General features: G+C 61.6%; 1 protein-coding gene, 1 long non-coding RNA gene and 1 pseudogene across 51 annotated transcripts in view; 1 reads left to right on the top strand and 2 right to left on the bottom strand.

Annotated features, from left to right (window-relative positions):
- Positions 1–973: 973 nt before the first annotated feature.
- LOC106999596 (uncharacterized) lies at positions 974–2002 on the bottom strand (annotated as a pseudogene).
- Positions 2003–2194: 192 nt separating this feature from the next.
- PACS2 (phosphofurin acidic cluster sorting protein 2) overlaps positions 2195–19656 on the bottom strand; it is an 83714-nt gene continuing 66252 nt past the window's right edge. For 5 of the 50 annotated variants that reach the window (XM_077942086.1, XM_077942089.1, XM_077942093.1 and 2 more), the window contains 15 exons: positions 18124–18214; positions 17798–17872; positions 16597–16739; positions 15280–15412; positions 14743–14847; positions 14411–14517; positions 13812–13966; positions 12757–12867; positions 12233–12341; positions 7195–7237; positions 6022–6064; positions 5502–5637; positions 4369–4595; positions 3887–4000; positions 2195–2876 (listed from right to left, as the gene is read on the bottom strand). In XM_077942086.1, the coding sequence (XP_077798212.1) occupies positions 2758–2876; positions 3887–4000; positions 4369–4595; positions 5502–5637; positions 6022–6064; positions 7195–7237; positions 12233–12341; positions 12757–12867; positions 13812–13966; positions 14411–14517; positions 14743–14847; positions 15280–15412; positions 16597–16739; positions 17798–17872; positions 18124–18214 (1711 nt within the window). In that variant the 3' untranslated portion in view covers positions 2195–2757. Of the gene's footprint in view, positions 2877–3886; positions 4001–4368; positions 4618–5453; positions 5681–6021; positions 6065–7173; positions 7238–11500; positions 11534–12232; positions 12342–12756; positions 12868–13811; positions 13967–14410; positions 14518–14742; positions 14848–15267; positions 15413–16596; positions 16740–17797; positions 17873–18123; positions 18215–19656 lie in introns of all 50 variants that reach the window. The other 45 variants (XM_077942079.1, XM_077942084.1, XM_077942090.1 and 42 more) reach the window with 26 other exon arrangements.
- On the top strand, positions 11350–15895 carry LOC144330480 (uncharacterized). Its single transcript, XR_013396704.1, has 2 exons — positions 11350–11506; positions 13786–15895. It is a non-coding gene; the product is annotated as an uncharacterized LOC144330480 (long non-coding RNA).

Here is a 19656-nt window from a genome sequence, read left to right as displayed (position 1 = left end):
CCTAGCTCTGCAAGGGGTGGCCTCCTGTCCTGCTGTCCTGTGAGGCCAGTCCACGGCCAAGGTCTGGGGGGTGTGCACACCTCACACACACACACCCCGCCCTTACCGCACTGGCTGTCGGATGGCTTTGGTTTCTAGTTGTCCTTGGTGGGACAGAGTGCTCCTCCATGCACCCTCAGAACAGCTCTGTGAGGTAGGCAGGGGAAACGCGACCATCCTGTGTAACCAGTGGGAAAACCGAGGCACAGAGGGCTGGCACAGCCCAGGTCTTGTCTGCCCAACCTCTCTGGTCCTGGGCATGGTGGGGGGGATGGGCTGTGGGGCTCTTGGGTGCAGGGCAGACCCACAGGCCAGCAGCAGGCACAGGGAGTGCCACCAGAACCCCCACCTGCTGGATGGAGACTCTGCCCATGCTCTCCCCTTTCGTGGGTTAAGGATGGAGCTGTGGAGCCAGGCGGGGAGGTTGTAGGGTAGGGAGGAGGGCTCCAGGAAAGGGGCTGCCCACAGCCATGTTGCACTAGGCAGCCTCTGGCCCCTTCCTCTGAAACCTACTCCGAGGCCAGAAAGCCACAGCAAGGATGTTTCCGCCTTCATCTCCCTACTGAGTGTGACCTTTGGGAAAGAAACTGCAAAAGCAGGCAGGATGTGGTGACTCATGCCTGTAATTCCAGCACTTTCGGAGGCCGAGGTGGGCGGATCACTTGAGGTCAGGAGTTCGAGACCATCCTGGCCAACATGGCAAAACCCCGTCTCTACTAAAAATACAAAAAATTAGCCGGGCATGGTGGTGGGCGCCTGTAATCCCAGCTACTCAGGAGGCTGAGGCAGGAGAATTGCTTGAACCCAGGAGGTGGAGGTCATGAGTGAGCTGAGATCATGCCACTGCACTCCAGCCTGGGCAATAGAGCAAGACCCCGTCTCAAAAAAAAAAAAAAAAAAAAGAAAGAAACTGGAAAAGCAGAAAAACAGATGCTCTGCAGCCCAGTGCGGGGGCGGCTGGAACGAGATGGTCAGGGTCCCACCTGTTTGAGTGTTGCCGGGGTCAGAGGCCATCAGCCGAGGGCCCACACCCTCACCCTAGACCCCTCTTAGGGCAAAGCCTGAAGCCAGGATTCAATGGGAGGCCTTCCTACCCCTCCCCGACCCTGGGGTGTGCCCCAGGGTCCTGGTCCCAGGTGAACCTGGAGGCCCTGGTGTGGAGGGGCTCTGGTTGGGAGGGGCTGGGGCTCTGCTGCAGCCCTGCACACAGGCTACCTCTGAGGCCTGAACCCCGGGGCCTGAGGCTGCACCCCAGGTCACATCCTGGCCCCTCGCCACAACAAAAGCACCCTGTTCAGCCACCTGGGGGGGTGGCCAGGAAGAGCAGGGGGTCACAAATAAGAAATATGGGCCATCTCTCAGGCCAGCAAGGGTAGAGATCCCTCCAGCCCAGGCTCGAGGCCCACCCTGCCCTGCGTTTACCAGCTTTCTGAGCATAGCCTTGTGCAGTGCTCCATCTTACGAAACCAGGCCAAGAGCCCCCAGTGGCGACTAGGGTCCCTGGGAAGGCCCCAGCTTCCCCAGCTCCTATGGAGACCCCAGAGTGCAGGCTTGCTGGGGAGAAGCAAGACTGATGGGGCAGGTGTTGAGGTCAGGGAGGCCCCTCTCCTGCTGTGTGGAGGACATGGAACCCACACACAACACGGGACCCAGCGCTCTCTGAGGGCTGTGGCCTGGAGAGCCTCCCAGGCCCTGCACAGGGTACCTGGCTGCAGCCACGACTCCAGAGTGCCAGCCCCTCTGGTCAGACCATCCTGTTGGAATCTTCATAGGCCACAGTGTTGCAGCAAGTGACACAAACACACCTGGACGCCTGCCCCACATTCACCAAAACCTGAATCTCAACCCAAATACCCACATGGCTGGCCTCAGATATACCCACTGGGGTAGAGTGGGAGGAAGCGGCCCCCACCTCAGGCCAACACCAGCAGCATCTCACTGTGTAAGAAGCTGGGCTCTGGAACATTTTCTGGGGCCGCCTGGGGCTGTGAGGGGCTTAGCAAGCCCCTGTGCTTGCTAAGTTTGGGACAGGGACTACACACGGAAACCTCACGGTGTTTCAAGAACAGCCTAAGAGTGGGGAAGGTGTGAGGCGGGGTGGGGCAGGGGCTGCTGGCTCTGCCCAGCCCCAGGGGGACTTCAGAAGACCAACATGTTTGGCAGCTACATTAGAACATGTATTTAAAAGCATTAAAAATATCTGCTGCTATAAAACCTCCGCCGCAGGCAGGAGTTTATTGGGAACCACGAGTGTGCGGTGCTGGGGGCATCTCTCAGGCGGGCAGGACGGCCCCCCAGGCTTAACTCAGGACACCCCCAACGGGACTGAGCGGCCCCATGGCCCCTCGGCCTGAGGCCACTGAGCTCCGCCTGCCCCAGGCTCCCTGAGGAAGCAGAGTCCTGACTTTCCGGAAGAACAGGACACGGAGGCTCTGGGTGGCTCCTGAGACCAGAGCACGCCTTCTGCGATCCGCAGCTCAGCACCGTCCTTCTGGCCTCCCAGCCCCGGGCCGAACGTTGGGGTTAATAAGCAGAGCAGTTATTCGGCTCCTGGCAGGAGCTCCCCCGTTAGTTTCCAGGTTGTGAGCACATTCATACTTAAGACTGTTTCTCTTTGTGTTTTAAGGGTCTGTCTCTGTAGTAAACTGAAATGTTAACAGAAATGCAGCTGGGCCCCTCCTAGCGTGGGGCGGGAGGTGGGCCTCTCGGTGGGTGGGGCTAGAAGGTGGCCTTGGAGTGTCCGAAGATGCAGATGGGGAAGTGCTTCACGTGCGAGGACCACTGCGCGGCCAGCTGGAAGAACTTGACGTCGCTGCACTCCACCCCGTCGATGAGGACTGTGGGAGAGGGCTGCCTGACCGCCTGCCCACCTGCCCACCCTGTCCACCTGCCTGCCTGGCCCACCAGGCTGGGTAGCAGCCAGGGGTACAGGATGAGAAGGAGCCCCATGCTGGAGGGCACCAACACTTTCCTCAGGGACTCGGGGGCTCCAGGGTCACGCTGGCTCCTGAGGGACGCCGTTCCTGCCCCTGCCCTTCCACACCTCAGAGCCCTGGGGGGTGAGGAGGGCAGTACTTCCCCCAGGGCTGCCTGCAGGTGGGAGGAACAGACCCCACCGCCTCCTGCCAGGCGCTGCTTGTCCACATCCATCTCCACCTGCACAGGTGGGGAGAAGACACTGGGAGCCCCCTTAAAACAGAGACCCCTGTCGGGAGACAGGGCCATGCTGACCTGGAGGTCATCTGACCCGTGCTCAAAAAGAGGAAGGCCTCCTAGAGCTGTTTCTGAAACAGGTACTTGCAGAGTAACTCCAAAATGCTTTTAAATTACAAGTCACTATTTTTAGGCTGGGTGTGGTGGCTCACACCTGTAATCCCAGCACTTTGGGAGGCAGAGGCAGGCGGATCACCTGAGGTCAGGAGTTCAAGACCTGCCTGGCCAACACGGTGAAACCTCATCTCTACTAAAAATACAAAAAATTAGTCGGGTGCAGTGGCGTGCACCTGTACTCCCAGCTATTTGGGGGGCTCAGGCAGGAGAATTGCTTGAACCTAGGAGGCGGAGAGTGCAGTGAGCCAAGATTGCACCATTGCACTCCAGCCTGGGTAACGAGCAAAACTCCGTCTCAAAAAAAAAAAAAACCAAAAAAAAAGTCATTATTTTTAAAAAGCAAAAAGGGTTGAAAAATTCTTTCTCAGCATTTGGAAAGCTGTCATCTTCACCGAGGGCTTCACGGAATGTGCGTGTCACAGCAAGACGCCGCAGCTCCTATGGTGGACTCCAAAGCAGCCCTGCTATGCTCTCGCCTACGTCCCACTTTACAGACCCCGGGGCCCGTGGCGCTCACCCCGCAGCATGTTCTGCTGCTGCCTGGCAGTGCAGATGAGCCGGCTGATGCCCTCGATGCACTGGCTCTTGGACTCCACATCTTTGTCCTTCGCTTTCTTGGGCAGAAACATCACTGGAAGGAGAAAAGAGGCCCTGCTGTCATATTGCTGCTCCTTCAGGGCCAGGGCTGGGGGTACGTGTGGGGGAGGCACTGGGGGCTCAGCTGGTCACGGCCCCACTCACCTAGGAAACCTGCCTTCCACGGTGACCGAGGAGTTGCTCTCCTGCCCGCCCAGCTGGCCTCTGCCTGAGGCCCTGGTCAGAAGCGCCTGACCCTCATTGCCTTCAGGGTTTAGGCTCCCTCACCCCACCCGCCCCTGCCTGCGCACGTGGGCTGCCCGAGGCCAGCCAGGAGGCTGCCATCCCTGTTGACTGCGAGCTGCCCGCTCCCGCCGAGCCGCCCTTCTGTGCCATGTGGCCGTATAGCCTGTCCCACCTCACCCTTCTTGTTCTTCTCCTTGGTGACCACGGTCATGGACATGGTGGGCGTGGCCGCAGCCTCGCCGCTGCTGGGCAGCCTGCTGACCTGGAGGGACCGGAAAGTGCACTTGAGCGTGTTTTTGGTGACAGGCAGGTCCTTCTTCTCGGCGTCCCTCTTCCTGTCCGCGGGCTGTGCTGCTGTCCAGTAGTCCACCTGCAGCCCCATCAGCTCGGCGCCGACACCCTGGCTGGGAAAGGCAGAGGGAGGTGCTCACACCTGCATCCTTCGGCCTAGTGATGGGGACATCACTGTCCCTGACAGGCCAGGAGGTGACAGCCAGCACCTGTGCCAACTTGCCAGCAGAGGAGGGTGCTTGGAGCATGCTCTGTGGAGCTGTTCACATGCCCAGTCACCCCCAGAAGGGTCCTGCATAAATCACAGGGAGCCATCCTGTGTAGATTACAGGGAGCCTGGCGACAGGAGAGCCCCGGCCTGGGGGGCCCGTCCACCCACTCTCCTGGCGGCAGGAGAGCCCCGGACTGGGGGGCCTGTCCACCCACTCTCCAAGCTGTCCCTTGGAGTCTTGAGGGCCTATGTGAACCAGCTCCCTCAGGCGCAGCCTGGAAGGAGCCAGCGGTTGGAAACACAGAGGCAGGGCGTCGGGGTCTGCTGGTGTGAGCCCTGCATGCAGCACTAGCACCATGCCTGGCCTTGGGGCCTACACCCTCTATGGCTTAGTTACACTTGAGTAAGGTCTGCTTCAGAGAGACCCACGCGGGCTGGTGGGACCTCAGCACAGCTGTCAAAGCCGACCCCATGAGGACCGCCTAGAGACTCTCGTCTCTTGCGCCTTCTGCCCTCAGCTTGTTTTTAAAAGCCCCAATGTGTGCAGAGCTGAGAGACAGCCCAGCACAACGCCCATGTTTATTCACTGTGTGGGAGTTTCTGTCCCCTAGAGGTCCTGCCCCCAACCCCTGATCTGTGGCAGGAGGTGGCCAGAGAGGCCCCAGCCGTCCTGCAGAGCCCCTCCATCTGCGTGGCCGACAGGCCAGGTGCCCTGGGAGGTGGATGTGACATGGGGGAGGATGACTGAATCAGGCAGCACGTGGGGGGGCGGGCAAGTGAAACGTGCTGAGCTGCGCGGTGCCTTTACCTGGGGGAGGACAGGCCTCCGCTCACCGACGGGGAGGAGGGCGGGGTGGGTGAGGCCTCCTTGGCCGCAGGAGATGTGGACGGCGGGGTGGAGGAGAGCGCGCCAGAGCCTGAGGGGGCTGCATCGTCCGAGTCGCCTTTGGGGAGGAGTCATAGGGCAGGCTGAGCCCACCTGTTGCTCTGCCCAGGTGGCACCAGGCCCTCTGGAGCAGGATGTGGCCAGAAGGCCAGGCAGACCCTAGGGGTGGGCAGGGCGGGAGTCCCCAGTGGCCTGTGTGAGACGGGAGGGTCTCAGATTCTCCTCCGTTTTTGGAAGACGGCCCTGCCAGCCTTGATGTGGGGCTTCATGACAGCAGTCCCCGGAGGATGAACCCCCCACAGAGCAGAAGCACCACAGCAAGACTGGAACGCGGCAGCTCTCAGGCCCTGAAGGGTTGGTCTGGTCTGCAGGACCAGAGTGACTGTGCTCCCGCGGCCCACCCACGGGCCATTCACAAGGCCTCAGGGTGGGATGGTGTTACCTGATGTGGCGGAGGATGGCTCCACAATTCCAACCTTCACAACCTAGAAAACAACAGGCACTGGCTGGTGAAAGCCGTGGGGTTCAGCTAGCCCACTGCCTTCCCAGCGGGGCTCCTGCCTCCCCACCATGGCCACCACTCCCATGATGCAGGAGCAGCCACGTGGGGACAGAGAGTGCTCAGGGTGCGTGGCCTCAGCAGGAGGGACTGCTCTCTCCCAAAGGCGGCCCTCAGGGCAGCTGCAAACCACGTGTCCAGTAAGACCAGTATGCTGGTGAAAGGGACCCTGGCAGACCAATGGGGATAGGCCCCGGGCCTGCCAGGCCCTGCATAGCAGCCATGAGCCACAGGTGGTTGTGTAGATTTACCATGAATCCCAGTGACTCAGTGGGATTGCATGGGAAGGCCTGTGTGCCCGAGCATGGCATACTCTTGTTACCAGAGAAAGCTCCTTGGGCAGCCGCTGTTCAAGATGAACTCCACCCTCCTAGAGGGCCAGCCATCACCCTAGAGCCCTCAGCAGACCCAACCACTGCATGATGCACGGAAAGGCCTCTGTCCCACCAGTGGGGAAACTGAGCCCAGAGACCCTTCCCCTGCCCGGGCAACCCGTCTGCCAGGTCCTATGGGTCTGTCTCATGGCAGACACCTGGTGGGAAGGAGGCCACACAACAGGATGAAAAGATGGGCAGGGAATAGGCTGTGGAGACCCAGGGCTGGCAGGGAGATGGCCTGGCTGGCAGAAGCAGCCCTAACCCTGGGCAGGGCAGGAACTGAAACCTACGCACTGCAGGCCACAGACCCAGAGTGCACACTGGGAAGCTCCCGGGGCCTTGGCTTCCTAGAGGACAGAGGCACCCTCTCCAACCCGGGCAGGGTCTCTCCTCTCGAGATGCTGGGTGTTCCTGAGGTCTTGCCCCACCGAACCGTCTCTGCTTCCGTGGATCAGCCCCCAAGGCAGAGCTGGGGGGAGCCAACAACCTCTGGCTCCACACCCAACTCCGGTAGGGAAGGAAGCGAGCTTTGAGAGAGGCCAGATGGGAAGGCAAATCCCCAGCTCATATCTGTGGGAAGGTTCTGGAATATATGAAGTCCATCCTCAAATGTTCTGACTATAAAAGACAAGTTGGCGGGTATGTGGTTTCCCATCACATCAAGCTGGCCAGTACTCACCCCGACAAAGGGAATGAACTTTTGGGAGGACTCTTCGTCAGGGCTAAGAGCAAGGAAACAGACAGTTAAGCTCTCCTCAGGGCACAGCCCCGCCTGTTGGGCACAGCTCCCTCTTGGCCTGAGAACCTGGCGCAGCCCCAGGGCCACGACCCTGCCCCAGTCGGCCCTGCCCAGTGTGTCCCAGCCCCACCCATCCCAAACCACTGCCAGCCCTGGCCTGACCCCCAGGACCAAGGTTTGGGCCCCTTCTGACATGCTGACATGCAAGAAGGACAAAGGGGTCTCTGTGCACCCATGGTCAGGACAGGCCAGAAGGCAGAGCTCCACGGAGGGATTCACTCAGCTATCCTAGGTGCCCAACGCCCACGCAGCCAGCTCAGCCCCGTCCAGCCTACATTTCCGCTGCTCCACCAAGCTGGGCACCCCTGCTCCGCTGGGATAAGGGCAGCTACTGGTGCCCTGGGACTCCCAGGAGGAGCCTGGGCCCTCTCTGGTAATCAGCAGCACCAAAGCCAGGGCGGATAGGTTTTCTCCAGACCATCTGGGTAATGTCCGTGCCCACGAGAGGCCACTGTACCAGAACAGCCCAAGCACAGCCTGCAGGCAGGCCCAGCACGCCCCAGGCCATGGCCCGCGTGAGATGATGCGCTCGGTGGGCAGTGGAGGTTTTGTCTGGACCTGGCCCCATACAACATTTGGCAGATAACAGCAGCCTCTTCTAGAGGTCTGGTCACAGCCCGTCCACGTGAAGATGCCAAGGGTGTGAGTAAAGGAGCTGTAGGGCTGCTGAGAGGACCCGTCTGTCTTCCCCTCCGATGTGTGCGGCTCAAGCAGGGCTGTCCTGTGGTCTGGCTCGCGCAGGCTCCTGCTGACCATGGCCACTGCAACCTGGGCTCGGGCCCAGGAAGCTCTCCCACAAGACAAGGGGCCAGCACAGCATGAGGCCCTGCCGGCAGCTAGGGTGAGGTGGGGCGTCTCCTTCTGGGCCCCAGGAAAGATCCAGAGGGCAGGCCTATCCTGAGTGGTGGAATGGGTCTGGTTCCCCTCTTTCCTTCTCTCTGCTGGCCTCAAGGCTCCCCGTGGCCTCCACTTAGGGACAAGGGTGCCTCCCCGCCCGGCTTCCTCAGCCAGACCACATCAGCAACTGGTGCCGTCTCTCTGGGCAGTTCTCCCAGCTGTCTCTTCTGTCTCATTTCCCCAAACTGCAGAGTCTGATGCCAGCAAGTGGCTGTCTTACAGGTGGAGACTGTGCGCACACATTGCAGAGGAGCACCTGTTGCCCCTGGAGCACTGGGGGCAGGACAAGAATGGCCAGGCCAGCAGGGTGCCCCTCAGGGACAGCCCTGCACCAGGTGCAGGACATGGGCTCGCCCAGGGGCCCCGGCCCTCCCCTGGGTTGTTGTCCAGCACAGGGAGAATCCCTTGCAGGAAAGAGGCCCAGGGGAGGATGCCACAGGCCCAGCCCGGCCGTCTGCCTGGAGCACCAGCTCCCAGGACCAGCAGCACTATCTCCCCAAGAGCCCTGCAGGGCAGAGGCTTGATCCCAGTGCTCCACACCAAGTGTGCCCACGAGCAGAACAGCCCCTGCCCGGGGGCTGGTCCAGAGGACACTCCCAGGAGGCAGCCCCCGCGGCTGGTCCCAGCAGGTGCCGTTCCTGTCTTCGCAGCGCCAGTGTGAGGAGACGGCGGCTGGCAAGACCCACCCTCCCCGGACGCCAACCTGGATAGCTCCTGGCCCGCCCTCTGCAGAAGGCCTGGCAAATGCGTCTGGATGAAGCCACCTACAGATTTCGTCCATCCCATTAAAGATGCCCCAGGCCTAGTTCCATTTCTAAGGAAAAGAGAGTTGAAAGATAAACTTTCCCCTCTTCTTGTCCAGTTCAAGTAACATAAAGCGAGGCACATCCAGTGTTCAGGCCCGCCTCTGCCTCAGGACGGCGCAGGGCAACCTCTTGGCCCCCCAGCACCCTGGCTCTGTCCACAGCTGTCAAGCAGGAGTGCCTGGGCGTGGCCCTTGACATCCCACTATCCTCATTGAGCAGACCGGTGTTTGGAAATCTCAGTGACATCTGTGTCCTCCCAGGCACGCGAAAAGGCACAGAAGGCAGGTGGCGGCTGCTGGTCCCCAGGGCACAGGTAGCTCCAATTCCCGGGGCCACCTGCCCTCTGCCGAGCCAGACCCCCCACCGAGCCAGCCATGGCAGGGTGGTCTCCCATCCATGCTCTGCTCTGAGGCCCATGGGGCAGTGTGTGGCACATGAGGGCCGAATGCAGGAGACGTTACAACACAGGGATGTTGCTGGAACTCTCAAAGCCAAGCTGCACCTCTGGGCCATGCAGACAGCACCCAGCCCTGGACATGGGCTGATATGACAGGGATGACACCAGCTGGACACTGAGACCCTCACCCTGACCCTGGAGGCACACACATGTCCATGGAGGCAGAGTGGTCAGGAGCGTAAGGAGCGCACCACCGCGGCGTGGGGAGGCCCCACAGGCACGGAGGGCGCAGATGCCCGGGGGCCACTCTGCATGGCTCTTGGCAAGCTGCCGGATGCCTGAGCAGCCCTTTTCACCCATGCGTGCTGCACGGGCAGGCTGGGGCTTGTGGCCACCCTCCAGGCCTGGCCTGCCCTCATAGAAGGAATGCCATTCTGGGCAGAGGAGGGCAGGCCAGCAGGGGTCATCTCACAAGGGACTCTCGCAGGGGAGCCTGGCTGGAGAGGACTCTGCACAGGTCCCCTGCCACAAGGGCTGTGCCACCACCTGCCACCTGCCCTCTGTCAGCCTCCCGACTGACCCTCCTCTGGGTAAAGACAGCAGGTAAGACACTCATGGCCTTCGCTGGGTTCCTTCCAGGGCCCCAGCCAGCCAGTGTCACCCCTGTAACGCGGAGGCAGCCAGTGTCACCCCTGTAACGCGGAGGCAGCCAGTGTCACCCCTGTAACGCGGAGGCAGGGGCAGGAGCAGGGTGGGAGTGGGTGTTAGGGTCCCCTAAGGCCCTGGCTTGCTGCTCAGAAGAGCTGACCTGGGAGAGACAAGAAGCTGCATCCACAGCCTGAGGCAGCCCGGGCAGCCAGAGCATGCTGCAGGCTCTTCGTGCCACAGCCGGGGGCAAGGGCGCAGGCCGCCGGGGGTCAGCAGGGGAGAGGCCCCCATGGCTGGTCTTTCACCTGCAAAGGCTTGTTTAGCAGGACAAGACGTAGGATGCTCAGCCCCCTTCCTGTGTCTTCCTAGCGCCCAGCCCTGCAGCTGTGGGTGGTCCCAGGCTGTCCACTTCGAGCAGCTCCTAGGCCTGCAGTATTTCCAGCAAGGGGGCCCCAGGGACCCAACTACCCTGCACTGGGGTGGGGGGTGGGGGTGGGTTTCCTAGGACAGCAAATGACCTCACACAGGGCAGAAGACACGGAGCGGAGAACGAGCCCCATGGGAGGACCAGCAGGGTCCCCCACCCTGCAGCAGGACACACCTGGCCAAGGAAAAGGGATGGCTCTGTCTGAAAGGGCAGCTCGAGGGGTGCCTGGGACTTGGCTCTAAACATGGAAAGTTTTAGGGGGTGAAGCTGCCTCAGAACAAAAGCTCTTCACCCCCATTTGGAGGTCTCAGTAGTTTGGCTCCATCTCCAGGTGAGCCACAAGATGCTGGTAAGCCCTCTCTGCTGGCCCCGGGTGCTCAAGGGAGCCCTGGGAGCCAGGCTCTGCAGCATATAGGCAGCCCAGGGCACAGCCGCTGACTGCCGTGTCACCGGGCCTGCTCCTTATCTACTTGCCTCAGCGTCCCCATGTGTAGGGCGTGCACCAGTGCCCCTGCTAGGCTGCTGCCAGGTTAACAAACATGAAGGGCTTGGGGCACAGCCTGGCCCAGGTGGCCCTGGTGTCTACATCAGCCACTCGCTCCTGGTTTAAAATGAGGAGGGGCTAAACCTGGCCACTTCTTAAACCAAAACCCAGGGCCAAACCAGAGGGGAGGCAAGGCCTGCCCGGCTGATCTGCAGGCTTCAGGGCTCTGGGGTGGAGTCCCAGCACACAGGCCTGGCCCGGGGACAGGAGGGCGCATCTGCTGCTTTCCTGACTCAGTGTGAGAGACTGGGTGGCGGAAAAGGGTGCACGTCAGCACCAAGTGACTCCGGTTGGGGCCACCTGCCCTCCCCCACGCGGGCTCTCAGCCTGCAGCTGGCAGCCCTCAGGGCCTGACTCCCAGTCCGGAGACAGGACAGCAGGGTGATCCGGATGGTGACGCTGCTAAACAAGCCCTAAAGACCAGCCTGGGAACAGACAGGGTGGGAGGCAGACCCAGAGAGCCATACCTTAAGGTAAAGTCAAAATGAAAATGCTTTTTCCTTTTCAGAAAGCCACCAAAAGAGAAAACACAGACACGTTACGATGCCCTCAGGAGCCCTCCGGGGACTGCCGAGGGCACTCAGTGGCTCCCACCTCGCTGGGGTTCCTGTGTGGGAGAGCCCGTGAGCGCCGGCTCTGCGCCTTGCACTCAGCTCTCTCCCCCATAGTCTAGGGAAGTGTGGGACAGCTGGCGCCGGACGTGCAGGGAGGCGGCGCCGGGTGGGACAGACAGGTCTGTGCAGGGCTTTCGGCCCGGGGCTCCTGAGCACTGTCCTGCTCTGGGCAGGTGAGGACACAGGCTGATCACTCACCCACGGGGCCTGAGGCCCAGGGACTCCTCGGTTCCCCAGCCCGGGAAACCCAGTCTGTGGAAGGAACAGGTGCCCAGACTAGAGGAACTGGGCCACTGCCACCCTAGCCCCATGACAGCTGTCCATCCTGTCAACTTCTCATCACGTGGGGTTTCAACATGCACAGAAACAGGTGTGGAAACGGCGCTTACTATGAGAGATCTGGGGTGGGGGGAAGCGCCTGCTGTCAGGAAGGCCCGGAGGTGCCCGGCTGACCTAGGCTCTGGTCTAAGCCCGGTGCAGGGTTTTTCGGCCTACCAGGCTGAGCCCAGCAGTGTGTGGGGAGGCCCGCGGAGGGTTGGTGGCTGGTAACAGCCTGTGGCATGGTACCCGGGCCCACCGTGTTACCTCTTCTGCTTGTAGGTCAGCATGGCCTCTGCGATGGGGAGCTGGTGGGCACAGTTGGCCCCTGCGATGTACTGGGTGATGCGCGACACAATGTCCGGCGTGTCCTGTACTGCAGGGGGAGGAGGTGGTGGGGGATGAGGCTGGCGCCAGGTGGGGTTTCAGGTGGGGCTGAGCCGGGCCTCCCCGGTGCCCTACCCAAGCCTCCCACACCCCGAAGTGCAGCAGGGCTCGCTGGCTGTGGCTGAGGGGCCCTGGTCCTCTACTCTCAAGGCGGTACCAGGGCAAATGCGGGAAGACCTGAAGGGCTGTGCCTGCCGCTTCCCAGACAGGCCCCACAGCTTCCAACATTCTGAAGCTCAGGGGAATAGGAGGCGTCCTAGCCAAGGCCCCAGCGGGCCCTGTCCATGGCCTCTTCCCTGAGGCTGAGCCTGAGCAGGTGCAGGGCCTCCTGGGCATGGCATCTGGGGAGACCAGGGCCCCTTCCTCCTGCAGTGGCGTGGGCTGTGGACGTGCCCGGGCCTCACCCGCACTCTGGGCCTCCAGCTTGTTGAACAGGTCTCTCCAGGCCAGGTCCTGGAAGAAGTTGTTGTAGCGGTAGTCCACAGAGCCTAGGTACCTGGCCACGGGGTGGGAGCCTGCATGCCAGGGGTGGGGCTGGTGTCACCACAGGGGACTTGAAGCTGCAAGGCTCCCACCGCAGCCCAAAAGCTGGGCCACCTGACCCCGCGCCTGTGCTGCTGCCTTCCAGACAAGCCTACTTTCCTGCCACCGAAAGAGAAAGCCACCACTGCCCCTCCCTGGTGGATGCCTGAGGCCCCGCTGAAGGAGTCCCAGCCCTGAGCTGAGGTCCTAGAGCCCTGAGTGCCACTGAGGAAGGCCCAGCAGGGCACATATGACCGTGCAGAGGCCTCGGCTGGCTCAGGGCTCTGACGTCGGCATCGTGAGGGCCACAAGGGAGAGACCCTGTGGGCCTCCGGGCCTTTTCAACAGATTAAGGCTGGATGGGTTGGTTTTGTGGTAAAAACACATTGTTTGGATCTAAAGAAGTAACAGAGTTCGACGACACAGGACCTGGACGATTTGAGAGGATTAATAACCAGCCCTGCTTTGCACTTCTGACTTGGGAAATAGAAACTGGCATTGAGTTATCACAGCAACTGACGGAGGGGACACCCAGCTCAGGCCCCTTCAGAGGGCAATGGCTTTATCTTGACCCAAATATGGCTGTTTTAGGGCAATCAAGTTATCCTGCATATAATTAAAATTAACAAAGTGTTACTGTATCAAACAAACATTTAAAAACAACAAATGGGCGGCAAGCAGGGACCCCACACCACGTCACACCACACCACGCCACGTCACACCACACCACACACCACACATCACGCCACACCACGCCACACCACACCACGCCACGCCACGTCACACCACACCACACACACCACACCCACACCACACACACCACACGCCACGCCACGCCACGCCACACCACACCACACACCACGTCACGCCACGCCACGCCACACCACACCACCCATGGCATCTGTGCCCAGGCCCAGGTGGACGGCGCGGTGCTCACCCAGCGGGATGACCAGGAAGCGCATGTAGCCGAGCCAGTCGGGCGTCTTGTGGGATAGCTGCTCCACGAAGAGCCGCAGGATGGCGCTGAGGTAATGCTGCGCTCCCGCCACGGCGATCTTCACGGGGGTCGGGGGCTGGGAATTGCAGTTGCAGCTGCAATCCAGAGGCAGGTGGGACGGAGAGGGGACAGACGCCTCAGGGGAGCCGTCCTCCGTCCAAGGATGCCAGTGTGAGCCCAGGGGGCTCTGTGCCTGTGGCCGCTCATGCCACAACTGCCCTGGAGCTGCCCAAACCCAGGACCCCCACATGCCCGAACGTGCCCAGGCTGAGGGGCCACACAGTCATGACCTCGGCCCAGGCTTCCAAGGACGGGCCAGGCGGCCACCCCTCCAGTGTGGCAGGACACCTGCCAGGCTGCTGCTCCCGCCCACAACTGAGGGCAGGCCAGGCTGCGAGGAGCCCATGGGTCAGCCTCTGTGGACACCAGCCACAGCCCCAGGTGCAGAACGCGCCCAGCCCCAGAGAAATGGGTAGAGGTGGGGTGCAGGGACCCCGAGGGGTACTTGGGCGGTGAGTACAGGGTGGAGCCCAACTCACTATCTCTGTATCCGTGAGACGATGGTGCTGAAGGCTGCCTGGACGTCTGCGGGAGAGCATGTGCACACCACGGGGAGCGTGTGCCTCTGCAGGACGTCGGAGAGGAACTGGCAGGGGACAGGCAGACGCTGACTTCCGCACAGCCGCCTGCGCCACCCCCAGCACCTGACCCTCACCAAAGCTCTCAGGGTCTCCAGAGACCCCAGGCACGTCCAGGCAAACCACAGCCTGCAGCTCCGGCACCTGGGTGTGCCAGGTTGGGGGCAGGTTCAGGAGCCCACTCTCCTCTGTCCTACACCCTGACCCTCCACTCCACGAGACGGCACCTGTACCTGCCCCTGCCAGTCCGAGGTGTTGACGAGGATGATGTTTTCGGGAAGCTGGTCGTCGGAGATGAGGATGTGGTTAAGCTGGTCATACACAGTCTTCCTGGGGATCTGGAGGCACACAGCCCTGTCCACACCCAGAAGAGACGCACAGCGCCCACCCCACCGCCCCAGCCCTGGTGTCTGCAGTGCCCCTGCTCCCCCTGCAGCTGTGCAGAGGCTCAGTGGCAGGAAGAGAGCTGGTCAGCTTGGAGACCACCCCTGGGCTAAATCAGCCAAGCAATGAGGCCGCCCTGGACCAGGGAGGGCAGCAGAAGGACCAGAACTCGCCCTGGGGTCCACATGGCCTTCCTGACAAACCAACCCATGACCCAGCCGCCCTGCTGTGCAGCAGGCGCCCTCCAAAGCCCAGGCATGCTCTGCATGCTCCCAGCAACCTTGGCCCCCTGCACTTCTTTTTGCCCTGCCCTGGTTGGTGCCACGGTGACCACGAGCCCTGCCTCCTGGTCATGCTACGCCCTCCACCCCCACCTGCACCTGCACCTGTAGCTGGCTCCGGGCATCCGGGCAGCGCTCGTTGTCCAGACTGTTGGCCCGCTCATTCTGGGGCCTCGCTGCCTGCCGCTCTTTCAGGGACGTGCTCCGGCCCCGTCGGCCAGCCTGCTTCCCCTCGGACCTATTGGAGACCAGGACAGGCTAAGTGGCTGCAGCAGCAGGAACAGGGGCAGGGGCAGGGGCAGGCTTGCAGTGGCCTACACATTGTGGTGGGGACAGGGAAGGGTGAGCACAGGGCCGACTGATGGGCAGTGGGAACACAGGCCACACAGAGAGGCCACCAGCCGTGGGAGGACCGTAGCAGCAGCTGAGTACAAGAGAGGCCGTGCCCCCAGTGGGACCCCACGCAGCTCTGCCTGTGAGACTACAAGCCAGGCCAGGAGCCTTGGAACCACCGTGAGGACTGAGCTCACCCTCCCTGCCCGGGCCAGGAGCTGGGCAGAGCCAGGTATAGGCCAGTGCAGGGCGCTGAGGCTGCCAGGGCGACCTGGCTCCAGAGCGCGGACACAGGCACCTGGGTGCCGCCGTAAGGTGAAAGTCAGTGCCCAGACTCACTGCTTTGGAAAAAATCTCAAATATCACAGAAACATGAAATTGATATCCTGGAAGAATCAAGCTGGTGGATGTGTGTGTTTTGGCTGAGGCAGGGGCTACTCAGGGGGCTGTGGGGGCAGCTGCAGAAGGGCAGACACGCCTGGCCCTGCCCTCAAACACGTGGGGCGGAATGTGGGGCTGCAGGCTTGACACCCAATCGCCTGACCCTGCCCTCAAACACGTGGGGCAGAATGTGGGGCTGCAGGCTTGATACCCACTGCTGGGGCAGGGGGTTTGCTTCTCCTTTCTAAGAAGAGGGATAGGCCGGGCGCGGTGGCTCAAGCCTGTAATCCCAGCACTTTGGGAGGCCGAGACGGGCGGATCACGAGGTCAGGAGATCGAGACCATCCTGGCTAACACGGTGAAACCCCGTCTCTACTAAAAAATACAAAAAACTAGCCGGGCGAGGTGGCGGGCGCCTGTAGTCCCAGCTACTCGGGAGGCTGAGGCAGGAGAATGGTCTAAACCCGGGAGGCGGAGCTTGCAGTGAGCTGAGATCCGGCCACTGCACCCCAGCCTGGGCGACAGAGCAAGACTCTTGTCTCAAAATAAAAAAAAAAAAAGAAGAGGGATGAGGCCCTGAGTCTGCTGTCTACACCCAAGGGAACTCATCAGGCTGGTCTGACAGGCACCCACCCCGACTCATGCCCCAGATGGCCCCTCCCCTAACAGCTGCATCGCCAACCTGCCCAGCCACCCAGCCCCCATCACCTGGTGGAGGGGATGACAAGGGACTCTGTCTTGGTGATCCGCCCGCTGGGCGGCAGCCTCTCTGTGAACACGTCCAGGGTGGAGGCCTCAGCCTCGGGGCTGTCCTCAGGCTGTCCAGGCTGCTCCCTCGGGCCCGGCACACCCTGCTGACCACAGACATCCCTGGAGCCTCCCATGGAAACCGCACCCGTGCTGCAGCCTCTCCAGCCATGTGGCCTCTGGCTTGGGTGAGGGTTTAGGCCTCTCTAGGCTGTGGCTCCTATATGTGGACCCGGCCATACACTGACCAGGAAGCCTGGCTGAGCTCAGTTCCAACCACAGGGCTCCCATCCAGGCCATGCAGGGTAACCAGCACCCAGCCTCCCAGGACCTGACCTGCCCTGGGCCCAGGACCCCCTAACTAAGGAGACCCCATGCAATGCAGTAGGGGGAACCAGGCATTCCTGGGTGCCATCCACCTGATGGTGGGGTGAGTCCAGGTACCCTGATCCTGAAGGTGGGGTGACTCCGGGGCACCTGGACCCTGAGGGTGGGGTGAGTCCAGGGCACCCAGACCCTGAGGGTGGGGTGAGTCCAGGCATCCTGACCCTGAGGGCGGGTGGAATCAAGGCACCCTGACCCTGAAGGTGGGGTGAGTCTGGGGCATCTGGACCCTGAAGGTGGGATGAGTCCAGGCACCCTGACACTGAAGGTGGGGTGAGTCTGGGGCACCTGGAGGTCCCTGAGGGTGGGGGGGTCCAGGCGCTCTGACCCTGGGGGTGGGGGGAATCCAGTGTGCCCTGACCTTGAAGGTGGGGTGAATCCAGGTGCCCTGACCCTGAGGGTGGGGGGTCCAGGCGCCCTGACCCTGGGGGTGGGGGAATCCAGTGTGCCCTGACCCTGGGGGTGGGGGAATCCAGTGTGCCCTGACCCTGGGGGTGGGGGAATCCAGTGTGCCCTGACCCTGGGGGTGGGGGAATCCAGTGTGCCCTGACCCTGGGGGTGGGGGAATCCAGGTCCCCTGACCCCAAAGGTGGAGTGAATTTTGGGATACTCTGACCATCCAGCGGCCTGGCCACCCCTGAGGGCTGACCCCACCTCTGCACACCAGGTGTGACATGAGGACCTACATGTGAGTCCCACCCCTCTGGGTCAGACCCTTAAAGGCAGCATTGGCGTGCCTGGTGTGCGGAACGGGTGGGTGTGGCCCGAGCCTGCTTACGAGGGCCACCGTGTCAGAGACACTGTCGCTCGGCTGCCTGCCTCCCAGGGACCGCGTCTTCTCGGGCGCGTCAGCCTGTGGGGGAGGAGATAGGAATCAGCTTGTGCTCAGCTACAGGTGCCAAGGCACTGACTTCTGGGCTGGGGATGCTGGGGCTCAGGGGAGGCCCGGGGCAGCTGCGTGGCAGTGTGCTAGATAGCGGGCGCAGAGTGGCTCCAAGACAGCTGGGCAGGGCCCTGGGCCCAGGCCGTGCTGGGAGATGTGGGCCACACCACAGCCCAGTCGGACCACGGTCTGCTCTGGGAGATCAGTGTGGCCCCACTCACCGGGCTGGGGGGCTCCCTGTGGCTGCGGACGCTGTGGATGCTCCCGATCTCCGTTTGCGAGCTTGAGTGTGACAAGCCTTCAAAGTACGGCCTGGCTCAGGGAACAGGGGAGGGGGAAACATTAATTTCCAGGACCCTTCTTGCACTGGAAGCGCAGTTCTCCCACCACACCTGGAGGGACAGACTGGAGAATCCAACGGCAGAGTAGAGCTGGGTCCAGAGAAGAGCCCATGTCAGTGCACACCCTGCTCGCGCCAACCGCAGCACAGGGCACAGAACAATTCTGGAGCTGGCAACGCCAAGCCCTGGGCCGACCTGGCTGCCCCTTCCTGGCTCTTCCACCCACCCTGATATCAGCTGCAGGAAACACACATCCCTGAAACTCATGGCCTTAGCTCCAGGCAAGGCTGCCGGAAACATGAAGGGGCTCTGGGGAGAGCTCCACGGGCCAATCCTGCTGGAGGGCAGCCCTGGGATCTGCAGTCAGCCTGCAGCAAACAGGCGAACATGCTCGACAAAACAACGAGGGCACATCAGATGAAGCAGGCCCTTCCAGACCCACCAGCAGATCAGACCACCCAGGCCCATCCAGGTCCTTCCAAACCATCCAGGCCTGTCCAGACTATCCAGGCCCTTCCAGGCTCACCAGACAGATGCAGACCACCCAGGCCAACCCAGACCATACAGGCTTTTCCAGACCAACCATGCCCATCCAGGTTCTTCCAAACCATCCAGGCCAACCCAGACTATCCAGGCCTTTCTGGACCACCCAGGTCTTTCCACACTATCCACACTGATCCAGGCCACCCACGCCTTTCCGGAAAACCCACGCCTTTCCAGACCAACCAGGTCAATCTGGACCATCCATGCCTTTTCGGACCACCCAGGCCTTTCCAGACCATCCAGGCAGATGCAGACCATCCATGCCTTTCCAGACCACCCAGGCCTTTCCAGACCAACCAGGCCCATCCAGACCACCCAGGCCCTTCCAGATCATCCAGCCTATTCAGACTATCCAGGCCTTTCCAGACAACCCAGGCCTTTCCACACCATCCACGCTGATCCAGGCCACCCAGACCTTACTGGACCACCCATGCCCTTCCGGACCACCCACGCCTTTCCAGTCCAACCAGGCCAATCTAGACCATCCACACCTTTCCGGACCACCCAGGTCTTTCCAGACCAACCAGGCCCTTGCAGACCATCTGGCCGATCCAGGCCATCCGAGCCAAATGTCTCATCTCTGGTTGATATAATATGTACACAGAAGAAGGAGGAAGGGAGACCTACAGATTCAATAAGACTTAAAAGACCTTTCAAGTGAAAACAGTTAGACAGGAGGCGAGGCGCACTGGCTCACACCTGTAGTGCCAACACTTTGGGAGGCCAAGGCAGGTGGTTCGCTTGAGCTCAGGAGTTTGAGATCAGCCCGGGAAACATAGGGAGACCCTGTCTCTACAAAAAACATAAAAATTAGCTGGGTGTGGTGGCGTGTGCCATTGGTCCCAGCTACTGAAGAGGCTGAGGTGGGAG

The sequence above is a fragment of the Macaca mulatta genome, chromosome 7 (assembly GCF_049350105.2).
Source record: "Macaca mulatta isolate MMU2019108-1 chromosome 7, T2T-MMU8v2.0, whole genome shotgun sequence".
Taxonomy (NCBI): Eukaryota; Metazoa; Chordata; class Mammalia; order Primates; family Cercopithecidae; genus Macaca; species Macaca mulatta.
The sequence above is the reverse complement of the archived record's forward strand: the minus strand, read 5'-3'. Positions and strand labels throughout refer to the sequence as shown.